At 57.2% G+C, this 18,091-nt stretch overlaps 1 protein-coding gene across 4 annotated transcripts in view; it reads left to right on the top strand.

Annotated features, from left to right (window-relative positions):
• The first annotated feature begins 3,845 nt into the window (after nt 1–3,845).
• The window catches only part of GATA3 (GATA binding protein 3), a 30,569-nt gene continuing 16,323 nt past the window's right edge, over nt 3,846–18,091 (top strand). The window contains exons 1-3 of one of the 4 annotated variants that reach the window (XM_061435735.1): nt 3,846–4,013; nt 13,764–14,394; nt 16,730–17,266. In XM_061435735.1, coding sequence (XP_061291719.1) covers nt 14,154–14,394; nt 16,730–17,266 — 778 coding nt within the window. In that variant the 5' untranslated portion in view covers nt 3,846–4,013; nt 13,764–14,153. Of the gene's footprint in view, nt 4,014–12,931; nt 12,955–13,088; nt 13,340–13,763; nt 14,395–16,729; nt 17,267–18,091 lie in introns of those variants that run through there. The other 3 variants (XM_061435736.1, XM_061435733.1, XM_061435737.1) reach the window with 3 other exon arrangements.

Raw genomic sequence — 18,091 nt, 5'->3', positions numbered from 1 at the left:
AAAATAAATGTCAATGAATGGGCTTGAAAGAGTGGAACTTTTAAACCAAGGCTAATATTGAGTGTGTGTTTTCATCTGGCAGAGAGTGAACTTAGGTGAACTAAGCCAGTCTAAGGGTATACACAGGAAGGTAGACTAATGGAGAAGGGGAATGATGCTGTAGGCTGATAGGCAGGAGGAGAAAAGATTTCCTGTGTTTTAAAAGGGAAAAGAAATGGGATGTGGGAAACCTGGAAGAATAAATATATGGTTCCTCCAGCCCTGCTCGGAACAACTCTAAGTGGCGGCACGTTCTTAGAAAGACTGGAGATTCTGCCAGCGATTATTTCTTCCTACGGGGTCTCCTTTTTCTTCATCCAACAGGTGAAGTTCCTATCTGTGCGGCCATCGCTGAGATCCGGGGACACAGTGTTTCCATTATCTGTTAGTCATTTACTGATCTATCTTCCACCGCCACATGCCCAGCGACTTTCCTTTATGTTTAAAATCCAATCAAATGCCTTAGTTTGTGGGGTTGTGGTCCAACCCACCACAGAATTGAAAGCAGTCGATGCTGGTGCCAATTAGAATGGCATGGTTGCCTCCAGGAAGAACCCCAGACCCAGCGCAGTCCCCAGGCCCTGGAGCCACATAGAACACTTCTCCTAGTTCAGCCTCTGAATCCAATTCCAGGAAGGAGGATCACCTGCCCTGGGTTAAGGGGCTAAAAGGCCGGTGGTATGTGCTGGGGGTGGGTTGGGGTGGTGAAGAGACAGGGGTGCAGGCACAGGTGAGCTGCCCCTGAGGGCCCTCTGTATGTGCCAGGGAGCTGGATTCTTGTCTTCCAAGGACATGTCAATAAAAAGGCTCATTTTTGAGTTCTGAAACCTTGGGAGGGAAGTCACCCTCTCTCCTCGGACTTGTTAAGGTGGAGCCTCTCCCAAGCACCTGGGGATCCGAGGCCCCTCAGCTTTTAACACTGGCAGTTGCTCCCTGAATAAAGGAGGGTCTTTTTTTCTGTTTCTCGTGAGCACAAGTACACACACACACACACACACACACACACACACACAAGCACAGAGACCTGAACCACAAATCAGCAAGCCAGGGTGGCAGCTTTTAAAATTCAGAAAGTGACTTGTAGCTTCATTAAAGTCACATCTTTACCATGTGCAGGTGCCAGTGTCCTCGAATCCCAAATTAATCTTTAGCCCCTCTGGATAAGTGACCAGCATCTTTCCTTCGCTTTGTTTACTTCTCAGGATAAATTGTATCCTTTCTTCACCCTGCTGCCCACTCCCCCCAACATCAAATTTCCCCCAGCCATCCTGGAATAATTCTCTCCTGGATTCCTAATTAGCAGCACTTTCCACTGCTAAGTCCATCAAGATGACAAGAAATGCCCAGCTGGTATTTCTTCTCAGAATCTTGCCCCTTACTGGACATTGAATTCAAAATCGGTTATATTTTAATTAAGTCCTTTGGATTTTTTTTTTTAAGCCCCAGTATCTTTGGCAGTCGAGTGTCCTTAAAATAAACCTTCTTTTGCTAAAGGTAGAATTGGGGCGACGGGGGTGCTGTGTGCAAGCGGTCAGGTTTCTCCTTCCCTTAACCAGAGAGTCACTTTAAACCGGAGACGAGCAAATGCCCGCGTCAGCAGAAAAGGAACGCGGGCAGGGGCCGTCAGACCCGGCCGGAACCGGGCGGAGGGTGGCAGGCGCGCCCCAGGGACAGGGTGACGAGCGTGTGGGTGCTAGGGTGACGGAGAGGGCGCGAGCCTGGGGTCGGCGGGCGGGAGGGGCGGGGGTAGTGTTGCAGGGCGGGGATCCAGATGCTAAAGGTAAAAGGCTGGCAGGTTGGAGGTGACTCTGTGATGGGGAAGGGAGCAGATGAAGGGAGGAGACCCTCGAAAGGGCGCAGAAGTTATAGGGGAGATGCAGAAACAGGCGAGATGGGGGGCACAGCTGACATCCAAGTCAAGGAGACAGATGTCGCCATCTGGGTGGCCAATGACCCTCCTGGGTCCGGGGTGGGGGGGGTCTTGTTGCCCACAAGGCAGGAGTGAAGAGGAGCGAGTGGCCGGGGAACCCTGAAGGGCTCCACCCTCGGCCGCCCTCCGGGAACAGCCCGCGGTTCCCTGACTCGCGCCGGGGCAACAGGTTGGGGGAAGGAGTGACCTCTCCCCGACGCCCTCGAAAGGCGCACCCGTGCCGACTCCGCGCCTCGGCGCCAGAGAACGTGGCTCTGCCGCTGGGTGGCGGCAGGCAGGAGGGCCAGGGCCGCCGGCGGGGGAGGGGCTGAGCCGTGACGCGAGGTGGACCTCAGAGCTTCCTCAGGGGCAGGGGGGCTCCCGGCTTGTCTCCTGGCCATCTGTGCAAACGATAAGACACCCCGCGCCCATCCCGCATGTGGCTTAAACCTAGACCCCGGAGGATGCTGAGCGAGGCGCAAAGCGGGGCGTGCTGTGTCCAGGTCCGGGGGCCTTGAGCGGCTGCAGGCAGGCTAGGATCCGAGGCGCAGGCAGTTGCCCTTCCCGGATCCGGCCGCCGGCCGCCGGGGCAGCGCTGGGCACCTGCCCGCCTCGGCGCCGCCCCACCTCTGCCCACTCATTCTGGCCCCGCTGACCAATGGCCTCGTCCTCGCCGTGGGGAACAGCCACCCATGAACACTTGGAACCATCACATCATGCCACTCCCTCCTACCGAACTGGTTCCAGCCCAAGAAACTTCTTGACTTCCTGGCCCAGCGGTGGACACATTTTCTTTTTTATTTCTCCCCAAAGATTGATTTATTTTTAAAGTCAGTCTCCATATTCCTGTTGTATAAATATTGTGAAGGGAAAACTCTACCTGTCAAAACAAATGGACGCTGACCTTTCTACCCCAATGTTTATGGAGTTTCGTTTTACTCTTGCAGAAATTTTATTCATGGCAGACTCCCTCTGTGGATTATTTTGATCTCCACCCCCTCCCCTGCAGAAGTAGGGATGGTACAGGAGGGGGGCTCCTGAGGCTGAGGGCGGGAGCTTGTTCCCTCTGGTGGGTAGACGAATAAGATCATTTTCCTTCTAACATTTTATCTTCAGAGTGACCTCTGATTCTTGCTCCTTTGTCTCACTTTCCTAGAAGGTTAATTTCTCCCAGAAGTCTTTTTGGAAAGAGTTGGGACCCCTTGGGAGACTCTCCCCAAACTTTTACTTAGTGGGTGCACAAGTGTCGCTGCTTCACGTGTTTTTATGGCCTCCATGAAGAGCTAAGTTGTAGCCAGCAAGCCCAGAGTGAAGTCACTGACCTTCCTGCTTTTCCTAACTTTCACTGGCCAGCTGTGGCTAGAGGTAGTGGAAAGTGGATTGTATTCATTTTTGAAGCGTCAGCCTATACAGAGCGTGGTGGAACAGTCAGATGGAGGGATGGCGGGTAGGGTCTGGGAGGTTGAGACCATGGCCTAAATGTGGCCATGAGGTTTATCTCCAGATGCTTTCTCTGGGTCTCCACTTCCAAAATGGGAGGGAAACTCTTGAAAAGTTTTTCTATCTATGGTTGCTGGTGACCCAGTCAACACTACTAGTGACATTTACAGTGTTAATTCCAGCCCCGCCAGAGACAGTGGACTTCGTAGGCACCAGGGGGCTGGTCACATTTCAAACAGTCTTTCCTCATTCCCCCAGCTCTGCCGGTGTCACTTACTCCTGATGTGCGGTGTGCCTGTTTGCAGAAGGGGGGTGAAATTCATTCCTCCCTCAGCCTCTCTCCCTCCCTCCCTCCCTTTCCCTCTTCGCAACCCGGAAGAGCTCTGCTCTCTACAGTGAGCAGGAGGCGGGGGAGGAGGGTTCCTAGGAAGGATGCACATCACCCTGGTTTTAGTTCTCGCTGGAAGCCTGCGTGAGATGCCGTAAGCAGCTGGGGCGGCGAGGACCGCGGCAGCGACAACAGTGGTCAGGTCTGCCTGTCATTTCTGCCTTCAGATCTCCAGCAAGTCAGGAAAAATAAAAAAATAAAAAATAAACAGCTGGCGGCCGAGAGCAAGCTACCCAGGTTAGTGAATATCACTATCTTCTGTCTTTTGCTCTGCATGGGCTTTCCCTGCTTCACGTGGAGAGAATTAACAGGCGGTCTCCGCTCCAGAAGAACAGCTGCCCCTTGAAGAAAATGAACTAGACCCCAGTCCTTGTTCTTTCTGGTCCCTGGAAATCTTTGACTTTCTGCAATGACCTTGGGAGAGTGTGGTGTGTGCATGTGTGCCTGTCCATGTTTGGAGGAAAGAGCCAGTAGAACTAGGCATGTGGAGAAAAAATTAAACAGAAAAATAGGAGAGGATGGTAAGGCTCGGGAAGGGCTGGATATATTTTCCTCTTCAGGGAGGGCAGAGGGTTGAGGAAAGAACCAGTCTGAATGAGCAGCTCAGCCTTCTCCCCAAGGTGGCTGTGGAGTGTCAATTTCATGTTTATTTCCCTCTGCCCACAAGTGCCTGATTAGGCTCATTGTCTCTGAATACAATTAAAGAAACAGCTGTGGCTGTGGGTTGAAAGTTGGAACCCAGATGTGTGAGCATCTGACATCCCCTGGGGAGCTAGTGGCTGGCAGGCACCTTTGATTCCAGAAGCACCCTAAGGTGGGTGAGAAAACCGAAGCCTGGGAGAGGGTGCTAGGGAACTGGGGAATGGCAGGGGCAGAGGGAACTAGGATTCTACTTTCTCCAGGGACATTGGACCAGCAGACCTCCAAGAAGTCACTCATTGGGAAGCAGTTCCCAGTGAAGACAGATAACGTTACAATGCAAGGGAAGTTGCATTCTCAGAAAGTATCTGAACAGGAGAGTATCTAAGCACAAGAGTTGCTTTTATTCACCTTTCTTTCCTCTCAGACACTGTGGGGGTGCTTGGGAAGTGGACATGGGTAAGTCTGTCCTGAGCAGGGATGGAAAGGAGTCTAACCTTCAGGATCTCCGCTCCGCTGGGTTCCCAGTTCCCCTGTGCTTTTTGTCTTCTTGCATCACCCACATTCACTCGAGTGCTGGGGTTCTAGGTGGGGGTTGAGGAACTTTAAAGGGACAAATAATAATAAAGTAACATTTGTAGCCCTTTCATCCCTTAGTGCTTGTGGCAGAAAAGGTGCGGGGAGGGCGGCTGTCGGTTGCATGACAGGTTTGAGGTAGTGGGGTACCAGCCAGGCTGGTAGAGTCAACCCAGGAAGGGTCCTGGTTAGGAGATGCTTGCAGGACCAAATGGTTGGTCATGGGGAGTAGGCTCACCATTAAACCTTTAAAATGTGTGATCCTGAGGAAATGAATTGTTTGCTGCCCATCTGAATCTGGGGTGGGATTCAGCGCCCAGGGCAGACAAATCAAGACCCAGGTGGGTGTAGGGTCTTAGGGGCCCCCGTACCAATTTCCTGGGGCCAGGCAGGAGGCCCAGCCCTCAGCGTTGTCCCGCCAGGCCTCAGGTTCCTAGCTGGAGAAGTCAGCTGGGGTCTGAGAATCTGGCTGAATGGCTCTCTGGACACAAGCCCCGAACCGCACCCCGCCCCTCCATGCGCATCCTCCCATCTACACTAGAATCCCCACCAGTCCTGGGGAATCAGAATTGGGGTTGGTCTTTTCCTGCCAAAAGCCGGAGACTGGGAAGCTGCCTTTTGCTTTATTTGATGTGGCCATCCTGCCTTTTGCCAACGATATATGAGGTGTGGGTGAGTCCGGGGGCGCAGTAAAGAAAGGGGAGTGGGCGCCTCTAGGGCGCATCAGCGGAGCCTCTCTAAGGCGACCCCAGCAGCGCAGGGCCACCCAGAGAGGTCGGGAATGCGGCAGGGAGCCGGGTGGCTGAGAGCCGCTTTCTCGGAGGTTAAGGCAGTACAAGCCGGGAACCGCGGGAGGTCCTGAGAAGGCCGTGGGGCTGAGTCCGAAGGCCCAGCACTGTCCCGCAGCAGGCTACTCTAACCATTTCTGGGCTGCGTTCAGGTGTGGACTCCTAGTCCGAAGGCTTTCGCGCAGAAAAGTGCATTCCTTTTGTGGTACGTCTTTGTGTGCGGACCAAATATTTCTGATCAACTCTTTTTCTTAATGGTGGGAGTAACTAGAGATTGCTTTACCCACTGCAGGGAGCGGGCCAAGGGAGCCCCAGATTTGAAGTCCGAATCTCCCTTTTTGCTTCGGGCAGCTGGGACTAGAGGTGGTGGCAGGGATGCGGCTGTTGGAAGGACCAGAAAGAAACGTGGCCCAAGGCGCTGGAGCGGAGTTCTCCCTGGGTGTCCGTCGCTGCGGGTGTGCTGGTACACGTGTGCGGTTGCAGTTTTGTTTTATATAACAAATTGCTTGAGGTCCGCGAGGTGGCAGGCAGCGGAGAGCCGAGCGCAAGCCGGGCCTGGAGGGGAGAGGCGGGGGCTGGGCGAAGTGTGAACCCCTGAGAGCCGGGGAGCCCCCCAGATTTTACCCGGAGGTCTCTAGCGTGTCCAAGGAAGACGCGGACACTTGGTGCGTTTAGAAGCTCGCCTCTGCTGACTCCTGGTCGGCACAGATTACCTTTCTCCATTTCCCTGTCCGGGTCATGACGTCCCCAGCCCTCAAAGCGCACTGTCATTGTTCAGCCATCAACATCCCAGTTTTCTGGCAACTCTAGAAAAGTAAAAAACACAGCAGCCCCAGGAGAAAGCCCTCCTCTTCCTGAAATGTCAAAATGAAGTGGTCAGAGGAGAGTTGGCCACGGCTAGCGCCGGGTTCGGGGCTGGCCCCGGGCTTCTAAAGGTGCGGGGCGGTGAGGCAGCTGCGACAGAGCGGGGGACACTGGGAGGCGAAGGGAGATGGGGCCGGCGCCCCCCAAATACGAGGGCCTGGAGTTGACGTGGGTGGATCCCTCATGCTGACTCCTTCTTCGCCTGCGGGGCGGCTGCTCCCTTTCCTGGGTGTCTCGAAGGCTTCAGCCATGACCCGAGGACACCACATCGTGAGAGCTTGGGTTTAGGCGCTGCGGGCCGCTTTAGGAAGTCACTGGTGTTGCTGGGTGGGACACGCGGCCTGTGCCTGCGGACACACCGCGGGGACCTGCTGGAGCACCCCCCATCCTTTCCCTTCTCTCTTGGTTCCACCTGTCTTCTAGGCCCCTAAAGCCAGGAGGGAGGGAGAGGTCGGAGGTGTCCCCTTCCTGCAGGGTGACTCGCAGGCCTTTCGATCCACCCCATCAAGGGGAAATCTTTCTCACCCATCCAGCCCGGGGGCTCCCCCCCGGCCAACCCCTCTGACATGTGCACTGGTAAACTCGAAAAGAGAAATCCCCTCTCCTCCCCCTCCCCCCCTTTCCTCTACACCCCTACCCACCCAATTTTTATCTAGCTACCATCAGGGTTTTTCTCAACCGGGGAGAAAAGCATAGCTTCACAAGGAGGGCCAGGATCCCTCGAAGCTGGAGGGCCCGGCCTGGCGCTGGGGGCGGGTTCTGGGGGGGCGGGTAATCTTCTGGCTTATCTCCTCTCGGACTTCTCTGGTAGCCCGTTCTGGCCCAGGCGGGTTTCCTTCGAGTTTTAAACGGTGATAGATGAATAAGCGAGGAAAAAAAAAAAAGTAAATCTAAGCCACATACCATCCCCAAAGCGCTGGCTCAATTTTCCTGGGCTTCCTGGGCCTGGGCGGGTGGGCGTTGGAGCCGGGAGAAGCAATGCGCGAGCCGCGAGCGCTTTTCGCCTGCGTTCTCGCGGGTTTCCCCCTTGCTGCTTCTACTTCTAGCATCTTTCCTTTGCCAGTCTATTTTGGGATCCCCTTTATTCTGCGTCCCTGCTGGCTAGCTGTATTTCATTTGAACAGCACCGTCAGCACTGCCCACCGCCTGCTTCTCTCCATCATCCTGTGACCCCACTGTCCACTTTCTGCATTTCAGTTCATGCGGGAAAGAGAAAGGGGGCTTGAGAGGCGGCAGAGCTGCAGAGATGTCGTGTAATATGTGTTTAGCCTGCGCTGTCTCGGACGCGGCGCCCGAGCGGGCTCCCCCGCCGTTTCGCTCGCGCAGCCGGGCCTGGCGGTGGCGCCTTGAGCCGTGTCCCCCGCGTAACCCTCTCGCCCGGCAGCCGGCGAGCTGTTTATACAGCTTTACCTGTGCTATTCTCGTATCCAGTAGAAATCCTCGCTCGGCCACGGTAACCTAATCCGAGGGCAGAGGCAGGGAAGGGGGTGGCGAGGCGTGCTCGGTGAAGAGCGAGGTGTGTACGCGCGAGGAGGGGGTTCTCTCCTTTGCCCCTCATCCCCCGATTGGGAAGGAAACTGGGATGGTTCGGGTGATCGAGATGGGGGTCCGAGGGCTAAGAAGGAAGGAGGCCGTTTTCCACGTCCCTGTCCTGTTTGCTTTTCTCCCTCTAACAGGTAATCGGGGACCCAAGCCGGACGCGTGCTGCCTGTAGGCGCGGCGGTTCCGTGGGCGCCCCGCGGGGCTAGCGAGACCCGGGACGGGATCCTCCCAGTCCAGGACTAGGGTGAAAGCTCTCACTCCGCTTTCAACTTGCCCCTGGAGAACTCCCACATCTAAGACTAGACTGGCAAGGCAGGGAGCCGGCACTTAACCAGATCTTCCCTCCAGGGCCAGCCACTTCTTCCAGAGCGCCGCAGCCGGCGCACGGAATCGAATTAAACGCCTCTTGGCGCTTATTGTCTCTCGCTAATTGCTCCAACAATGGCCACTATAAAAATGGAGACACCCAATTAAAGGCCTTGCCGGACCGCGCTGGGCTCCCGGCGACGAACTGGCCACCGGCCTGGGGCTTGCAGACCGCCTGGGCGCGAACGGGACTGGTGAGGGGCGCTGGCGCCAGCCTCGGCACCTCTGGCCTCCACTTCCTCCCCAGACGCACAACGATCGCGGTCGGTTCACACCATTTTTATTGACCGATCGCAGCCCAGGAAGATTGATCGAGCTGGAAGGGACTTCTCCTCCCCCAGCCCCAGCTCGCCAGGGCCTAGGGGCCGCACAGCAGTTTTTGGCCTTTGCTGTGGCTCTGCGCCCTCCCTGCCCCCCAGCCCCGCAGGTTCCCGGCTTCATTTCTGTCTTCAGCGGCGCGGCCGGGTCCGCCCAAGCCGGCGCCGCGGCTCCGGGGGGAGGGACGCAGCGGCGCGGCCGGGCTCCGCTTCTTTCTCTCGCTTGCAAATATTTGCTGCCTCGCTGGAAATCCGACTATATCGCGCGCGCTCCGCTTGCAAAGTCCTTAAGTAAACACGCTCAAATGACCGCCCCAGGCGGCCCGAGGCACGCTCACTCCCCCTGCACAGGATTAGTAACTTTATGACTTCGACCCCGAGGCTGGCTTTTCTGGTTACCCTCGGTGGGCCGCGCGCGGGCGCCCGGGGCCGCTCTCCAGACACCTCGGCCCCGCGGAGCTCGCCTGGACGCGCCTGTCGCCAGGCTCGGGTGGGTGACGCTGGCCACGTGGATCTCCGCTTTCTGGGTCCTGCGACCCCAGGGGTGAGCCTGGGGCGGGGGGCACGCTCCTCCTCTCTACGCTACGGGCTCTGGCTCCTTTGCGGGATTGGGTTCCCCACTTGGATCCGATGAGAGCGTCTGAGCTCCCAGGAGGGCGGGTGGGAGGGACCTCAGCTGGAGGGCATGTGTTTGGGAGTGTGTGTGTGTGTGTGGTGGTGGGGGGGGGGGGGGTCCCAGCTTACCCCGACCGAGGAGAGAAAGGAAGGCTCCATTTCTTACCCTTTCCCCAAGAGGGCACACACACCCCGCTCAACTTGACGCCTGAAGCAGCCGCCTCGAGGCCTGGCGTTTCAGATAGGCCAACCGGCTCCCGCCGCCCCACGCTCAGCCCGGGTACCGGTTCCGGGCGACCGGGGATGGACGGTAGACGCGCGGTCGCCGTCTCGGCTTCGGGATGCTCGCCCTAGGGGTCCCAGGCATCCAGACATCGGCCAGCCCCTTGCACTGGAGAGGGAGGCCTAGCGCTCTGCAGGAGCCCAGGGCCCTGCTGCTGCGGCGGCGGCGGCGGCGGCAGCATCCTTCTAGGTCTCCACCTCGCTTCCCTGACCCGAGCTCCGCCGGCCGCTCCCGGGGAGGAGAGGAGGGACGGGGGCTCTCTAGACCGGCCCGGGCCGGGGTCCTGGATAGGAGCCCGGGAGAGGGGGCAGGGGGGGCTTCAGATCTGCAGGAGGGCGCTGAGGCGTTTCCGCAGGAGGCTGGGATTAGCTTTGCGGGCTAGGGCAGAGGGGGGCTCAGTACCACCTTTTCTTCCCTTCACCGGGCCTCGAGCCCCCACGCTCCCCCCGTCCGCCCTCAGAGGAGGAAGCCCGGCCTGCATTTGCCCGCGAGGCAGGTCAGGCAGGCGCCGGGCCTGGCCTAGACTCCCGCAGCCCGGCTCTCCGCCTCAGGCCACGCGCCGCAGCCTCTCTCCCGCCTTGCTCCCTTCCCCCTTCCTTCCGCGTGGGTCCCGGGGCCGACCTCGGCCCTCCCCGCTCGGTAGACCCCTCCTCTCCTTTTCCCTCCCCCCAGCTCTGTACTCAGGGCTCTGGGGTTGGGCCCGTGACGTCAAACCCAGTGTGGCGTCGGCGAGACTGGCCGGCGCGGGCCATCAAAAGAGCAACGTCCTCTTTCCCAATTACCCACTGTCAGTCCGGGAACAGGGGCGGACCGGCTGGGAATTAAATGTTAAATACCCCCTACAGGCTGGCTCCATTACACTGGGCACCCAGCCGCAGGCCCCCACTCCTCTCTGCCAGCCCCAAACCACCCAGACCAAGAAGGGGCCTTCGAGATCTTTTATTTTTCCAAGGGTTGGGGGTGGCTCTTCAGGTCAGTGCAGCCAGACTTGGTGCTCGTGATTTAATTAAAATGAATAATACCTCCCCCCAAAGTTTGAGCATTATCAGAGGCGCCACTACACCGGAAGGCCTCCTTCTCAGGGATATTTTCTCTTTGTCTTTTAAAATCGGCTTTAGCCTCTGAAGTTAACGTTTTCAAGTCCTGGCGTCAGCAGCGTCTCTTTCCGAGGATGGGTCCCTTTTATTTCCTGGACTTTCAGGTCTTGGCGCAGAGGACCAAAGAGCTCCGTTTGGTATTTTCCGCGTAGCTTTGAACTGGGGTCCGGCTAGTGTCGGCGGGTCCTAGATCAACGCGCAAAGATGCCCTTTTCTTTTCTTTTTTTCCGCCTCTGCAGCCATCCTTAAGCTGAATCTCGGGACTTTTAGCAACAATGTGTATGAGTCCGTTGTCCTTGTTTATGGAGCGGTTTCCGGTGGATGTTAGACAGAAGCTAAATAATTAAAAGGTTTGGAGAGCGCGGTGAGCAGGAGAGGCTGGCAGCTTGACTGGCCCTAGAGAGACGTGGTCAGAATGAAGGAAAATCGATGCTCCTTTACTGGGCCACCCTAATAAGCAGGGACTAAGTGGGCTCAGGAGAAACATGGGGAGGGGGGTTAATTTAGGGACTTTCTTACCGTTTCGTGTCTAGAAACTCAAGCTGATGTTTCTAACAAACATCTAACAAACGTCAGCTTTAAGAAAATGGAGACTCAAGAAAACTTCCACGTCAGGAAGAGCCACGTTTCCACTATTTCTTCCAAATGAAATTTGTTAGTCTTTCTACGAGGATTGTATATTAAAGCAGGACAGCCCCCCCCACCCCCACCCCCGCTCCATACACACACCGAGTTAAGGTTGAATATGGGTGGTTTTCTTTCACCTCAAGGAAGGAATCCTCTAGCACTTTAAGGGATGGTCTCTTCTATGTTGACTTTTTTAAGGTGTATTTGTAGGGAATTGTCACGGGGTGGGGTAGAGAAGCGAAGAGGGAATAATGCCTTCCAATTGAACCCCAAATCAAACTGTCAGTACCGTCCGTGGCAAAGCCTGAGGGAGAACCCACGCTCTCTCCTTGCACACATTGCCCTGAGGGGAGCCGCGGGTGGAACCTTGAGACTTCGCTTCCCGCCCGACTCTAGCACACCCGGGCGGCTTTCTGGGGCCAGACGGCTGCAGCAGCCTGAGCGCCGCTAGGGGATGCAGTGGCTCAAAGCACCGAGACCGGCCAGGGAGGTTGCAGCCCGCGGGGCCGTCCAATCGCGGCCGCGCCGCAGCCTCGCGCGCTGATTGGCCCCTTCTCGGCCCCGCCCCGGGCGCCCCGCCCCTTCGCCGGGCTGTCTCTGATCTCTGCTGCCTCCGCCCGAGGCTGCGAGGCCGGACCCAGCTAGTCCCGCGAGCTGCGGGGCCCCGGGGAGGTCGCCGCAGTCCTGCCCGGCGGCCCGGGTGGGGGCCGCAGGAGGGGGCTGGGGAAAAACGCCGGGAGCGGGAGTAACTAGGGCTCTGGGCGGGGAAGAGGGAACAAGTTGGGTAACCGGAGCAAAGACCCGAGTGCTTGGGGAACCAGAGATTCTCACCTCCCCCCCTTTTCATCCATCACTACTGTCACTCTGGTCAAAAGCACGCATTGATTACGAATATTAGGTCTGGAAGGGACAGCTGCAACAGCTGAGACATTCTTGCCAGGGGCTTGTGAACGCCAGAGGCTGGGAGAATGTAGACCACGACCACCAAAAAGTTGCCACCGACATTTCAATCAAAGTCACATTCCGCCCCGCCCCCGACCCTCCCTTGCCCCCCCAACTCTCCCCCAGTTCCTCAATTTCTTAGGCAGTTCTCAAGAGACGCATATCTCCATGTATTCTGACATTACATTTTTTTTTTCCTGACCACTTTTACTTGCAGAGACCTCACATCAATAAACGACCCAATACCTTGGAATGAATGCAAAAAAAATGTTTGCTCATTTAAAAAGTCTGAAAAAGAAGGGCCGTCTGTAGAATAAACTTCATGAATGGGGCAGACCGGTGTCCCCGGTACGGAATAATCCATCGAGCCGGAATGAATTGGCAGGAGCCGGAGCCACATTTAAAGGGCCAGAGCGCGTATTCCCTCCTGCCCGCCCCCTCCGCCCCGAAGCCCGTGGCGCGCCTAGCCCACCCTCCCCGCTGCCCCTCCGCCCGGGCTGCCCTCCGCGGCGCCCCTTTCCGGTCAGTGGAGGGGCGGGAGGAGAGGTGGGGGTGGGGGGGTGAAGTCCTGAGCGGGTTTGGGTTGCAGTTTCCTTGTGCTGGGATCCTGTCCCCTCCTCGCCAGCGCCAGGCTCCTCCCCCGGCGGCGCGGATGACACTAGAACCTCCTTAAGTTCCGTCGCGCCACAGCTGTCTGCGAACACTGAGCTGCCTGGCGCCGTCTTGATACTTTCAGAAAGAATGCATTCCCTGTAAAAAAAAAAAAAAAATAGGGAGAGAGAGAGGAAAAGAGAGAGAGAGGGACGGCGAGCGCGCGAGGCAGAGCGAGCCACGCAATCTGACCGGGCAGTTTCTGCTCTCCCGGTCGCACGCCTCCTTCTCTTCCTCTCTGCTCCTCGCTACCCAGGTTGGTACTGGCGACTTTTTTTTTTTTTTTAAACTTTGATTTGTTTTCTCTCTCCATTTGGGAGGACTTTAAAACACGGAAAACTCAACCCTCCTCTTTCGGGGAGTTTCTGGAGGCTGGAAAGTCGGTCCTGGGACCTGGGTCCCCGGAGGGAGGGAGCTGTCGTTCAAGTGGGAACCGCTCAGTCAGTCCCGGGATCCCGGGAGAGCCAGGCAGCTGGGGATGCGCTTGGGAGACGTCGGGTCCTTCGCTGCCTCCCGGTTTTCCGAGCTCCGGAGGGGGCGTGCGCGAGTGCGCGCGTGTTAGCGTGTCCCGGGGGCGCGGGCGCGGGGCAGGACGGCTCGAGGGGAGGAGATGCCACTTCATAAACTCAGGTGCTAAGTGCTTAGGATCTCATCCAGGTCTCCCCTTCTCTCCTTTGCAGGTGGCCCAGAAAGACTCAGTCTTGGAGCCGCCGAGGAGCCCCCGGTGAACAGGAGCCTCACTTGCAGAATTCTAGCCAGTCCTCGCTTCCCTTTTACAATTTGGCCCGTTTTTGTCCTCCCGTACCTAATTTTGGGAATTTCTTTCTTTTTTTTTTCTTCCTCTTCTTCTCTTTGCTAAACTACCCCGCAAAGATTTATTTTTTTAAAAAAATCTCACTTACTCACCTTTCCTTCCCTGCTTTCCCATTCCCCCACTGAAAACAAATCCTTAAACGACCCCCGCCCCTCCGACGGCAGGAGCACCTGCGGAGCCTCGGAGCCCCCAACCGCCCTCTCTCTCCGCGCGCGGGTTCCGGGCCCGGCGAGAGGGCGCGAGCGCAGCCGGGGCCATGGAGGTGACGGCGGACCAGCCTCGCTGGGTGAGCCATCACCACCCCGCGGTCCTCAACGGGCAGCACCCGGACACTCACCACCCGGGCCTCGGCCACTCCTACATGGACCCGGCGCAGTACCCTCTGCCCGAGGAGGTGGATGTACTTTTTAACATCGACGGTCAAGGCAACCACGTCCCGTCCTACTACGGAAACTCGGTGAGGGCCACTGTGCAGAGGTATCCTCCGACCCACCACGGTGAGTGCGCCCCGAGTGCGAGGACCACCCCTCCCCCGACCGGCTGTCCCGGCTCCCCGGGTCGGGGAGGCAGGGAGGGACCAGGGGGTGGGGAGAGCCGGCCAAAGCCCCCCCAAGTGCCGCTGCTGCTCCATTTAAAAAACTGGGGCCCGGAAATGGGCGAGGAAGGCGTCTCGATCGTCGCTAGAGTCTGTTTTTCAAAACAGTCGCAGCAGGCGCCTTTGCGCGGCTGCGGCCCGGGGGCCTGGCGCTCACCTGGCGGGCGCCGCGCGGCAGCCCTCTCTCCCGGCGCGGCCGCGGCTTTTGGGGCCTGGGAGGTCTGGGGCGCCGGGAGAGCCGAACCTCCGCCTCCGCCGGCCACCGCTCCCCAGGCCGGGCATCCGGCGCGGGCCAAACTTGGCTGGGGCTTAGTTCTTTCTAGGGGCTTCGCTCCCCCATTTATCCCTTGGTTCTCTCTCGGGGGCTTCTGCCGGCGTGCCTCGGTGTGTTTCTCCAGCACATTTCCAAAAGGGCCCAAGGAATGTATTTATTCCCCTCGCTGTGTTTCGGCCTTTCCCTAAAACTAGTGCATTTGGTTTTTAGGCATATCTCCTAACTCCTAGGCTCCGAGGAAGGGGATTCTGGTGCTTGACCAGGTTTTGGTGGAAAGACTACCATTTTAAGTTTGAGATGTTTGGGATTTCCTAGATTCCCGCCTGCACAGAACTTTCCTGCGTCTATGCTTTTTGGTTGCCTCCTTGCCTGCTCCCGGCAACTCTTGCCTTTCTCTCTCCTCCTGCCTGCAACTGACCCATAGGGTCCCAAAGAAGATTTAGGATCCATCAGGGTTTCCTTCTATGAATGCAATTCCAGTATTTTCTTTTTTCTTTCTCTTTTCATCTTGAGAAGTTCGGGGGAATTCTGAAATGGTAAAGAGAAACCCAGCCCTATGTCGCTGAGGGGGAAAGCTCTCACACTTTCCACCTGTAAGTGGGTTCCCAAAGAAAAAGTAGGAGCAACATTTTAGGTGGAGGAACTGTGCGATGCTCTCCTGGAGATCCGCCCTGGCTCCCCTGCTTAGGTCGCAGGGCTGGGGCTGATGACAGAGCCCCTGTGGGAGCCGGCGTTCTCACTCTGCTGTCACCAGGCTTTAAACAATTGTTTCTGCAGAGGGGGTGCTCTTTGCCCTCGTTCTGTGCACATCAGCAGTTAAGTGGAAATGAGGTAAATGCAGCCTTAATATTATTTACTATACGACTTCCTGCATAATGTGAAGCATGACCCTCAGTGTTCAGAGAACTCTCCTTCCCCCTCGTCTCCCCTCCCCTTCCTCTCTCTGAAGATTTTAGTTTCAGTATTGTTCTTAATGGTTAAATAGAATGTCAAACGCTGAGACAGGTACTGGATTAAAAGATCAATAAGTGTGTGGATTTGCACTTGCCGTGTAGACTTACCCCTCTCAGAGTGACTTTTGGTCTGAGTTAGGGCTGCCTTATGGCTCTGTATTTTAAAGGAGGGCTCAGTTTACTGCGTGTGAGCGAAATAGACACAGAAACTGGAATTTTGTGTCTCTGGGGCTCAGGTGAAAATTCTTATATTACCCTGGTGGAATCACAACCTTAGGGTTGAGATGGGCCTGTTGTTTTTTTTTTTTTTTTCAGTAGGATTTGGGAGGGTGACAAAGGCAGACAAAAGTGCCATCTCAGGGTCTAGCCTTGGAAACTTTCTCCAAAAGCCTGAGCAATTAATTTTCCTGCAAATCTCATTTCAGGCCTGGTCATTTATAGGCCAGCAGTGAAGTAGGGGTACATGGAAGTCACCCTAAAACGGTCCTTCCCCTCTCTTCCAAGCCTTATCCTTCCTGCTCTGGGCCTGGGCCGCTGGGTCCGTGTGTCCTTCTGGTTTTGAGTGGTCCTGCAGCCGGGTTCACCCCTTTAGGCCTCATCCCTCACAGCCCACCCTCTTATCAAGCTGCCTGGGATTAGGTCTAGGCTAGGGGCCGCTGGGTCATTGAAGGAAACCAATAAATCAAGTCAGGTTCCAGAGAGGGACCTCGGGGCTGTGATTTAGAAAGTGTATTTGGAGAGGCCAAGAAAGCTAGGGCCCCTTCTTGCTCCATCGCAGCAGGTCTCAAGGATCAGATGCAGGCCCTTGATTCCCTGGATCTGGTGGGACCTTGGTGTGGGAGACGGGTGAAAGGGGTGTGCTGGCCCAGGTACTGCTGGGGCCAGTCTGTGTTGAGGTTGTCCTGCTGCCGGGGCGGGGGCAGGGGTGGAGGTCGCGAACGCCCCCCAGTGCCTTTGGGGGCTGCTCTCACCTGCCTGTGTCTCTCTCTGGCCCCTTCCCTCCCCTACAGGGAGCCAGGTGTGCCGGCCACCTCTGCTGCACGGATCCCTGCCCTGGCTGGATGGTGGCAAAGCCCTGGGCAGCCATCACACCGCTTCGCCCTGGAACCTCAGCCCCTTCTCCAAGACGTCCATCCACCACGGCTCCCCGGGGCCCCTGTCGGTCTACCCGCCGGCCTCGTCCTCCTCCCTGTCGGCGGGGCACTCCAGCCCACACCTCTTCACCTTCCCGCCCACCCCGCCGAAGGACGTCTCCCCGGACCCATCCCTGTCCACCCCGGGCTCCGCCGGCTCTGGCCGCCAGGACGAGAAGGAGTGCATCAAGTACCAGGTGCCGCTGCCCGACAGCATGAAGCTGGAGTCGGCACACCCCCGCGGCAGCATGGCCACCCTGGGAGGGGCGGCGGCCTCGGCCCACCACCCCATCACCACCTACCCACCATACGTCCCCGAGTACAGCTCTGGACTCTTCCCGCCCAGCAGCCTCCTTGGGGGCTCCCCCACCGGCTTCGGGTGCAAGTCGAGGCCCAAGGCGAGATCCAGCACAGGTAGGAACCTTCTCTCCCCCAGAGACCCTTCCCCCTTGCCCCCCAGCCCCCTCCACAATCTGAAATCCCAGGCAGGGACGAGAGAGCCCGCCTTCCCAGTTCTTCCATGGGGAGAGAAGGAGGTGTGTCTTGTCTCGGTCCTGTCTTCAGAGCAGAGGGCAAGTGGGATCTGGTTGAAAAGGCCCCCTTAGAGCTGGAGAAGGAAAAAGATAAACAAAAACAAACCCCCATCTCCTGCTTGTCCTGCGGGGGTATTGGTGGGTGCTGGCGGTAACCTTTAGTCAGTTTGCAAGCCCAAATGGAAGGCGAGGGAATAAATCTTTAGTGTTTAATGCTAAAACGAAACCTCCTGAAACCCAAACAAAACAGGTCCCTCCTCTGACCCCCCTGGCCTCTGTGTCCTGGCTCTCTCCCTCTGCTCAGCTCGGAGGGGGTCAGGCAGTCACCGGAGGGGGTCAGGCAGTCACCGGAGGACAGCCCTTGACACAGACATGTATAAATAAAGTATGTGTATATTTTTCGCCGGGGGCGGGACCCTGGCAAAAGCAGGACACACATTCTCTCCGTGGCAAAGGGGGCTCGAATCCTGACTTCTGGGTAGAGAGGGGAGCTCCGCCCTGGGGAAGCAGTTCAGTGACAATCAGAAGCGCTTGTTACCTGCAGTGTCTTTGGCTACTGGGAGCCCATTGCTAGGCAGGGGCAGGAAGGCGTCTGACGACCTACTCCCCGATTGATCTGAAGCCAGAGGGGTTAGGAAGGACGGAAAAAGATTCCCCAGGTGCCTGTCTCTGCTTCCTCTGCTCATCTGCTTACAGAAGAGCACCG

This window comes from Bos javanicus, chromosome 13, assembly GCF_032452875.1.
Source record: "Bos javanicus breed banteng chromosome 13, ARS-OSU_banteng_1.0, whole genome shotgun sequence".
Classification (NCBI taxonomy): Eukaryota; Metazoa; Chordata; class Mammalia; order Artiodactyla; family Bovidae; genus Bos; species Bos javanicus.
This window is presented reverse-complemented; position numbering and strand designations above follow the sequence as displayed.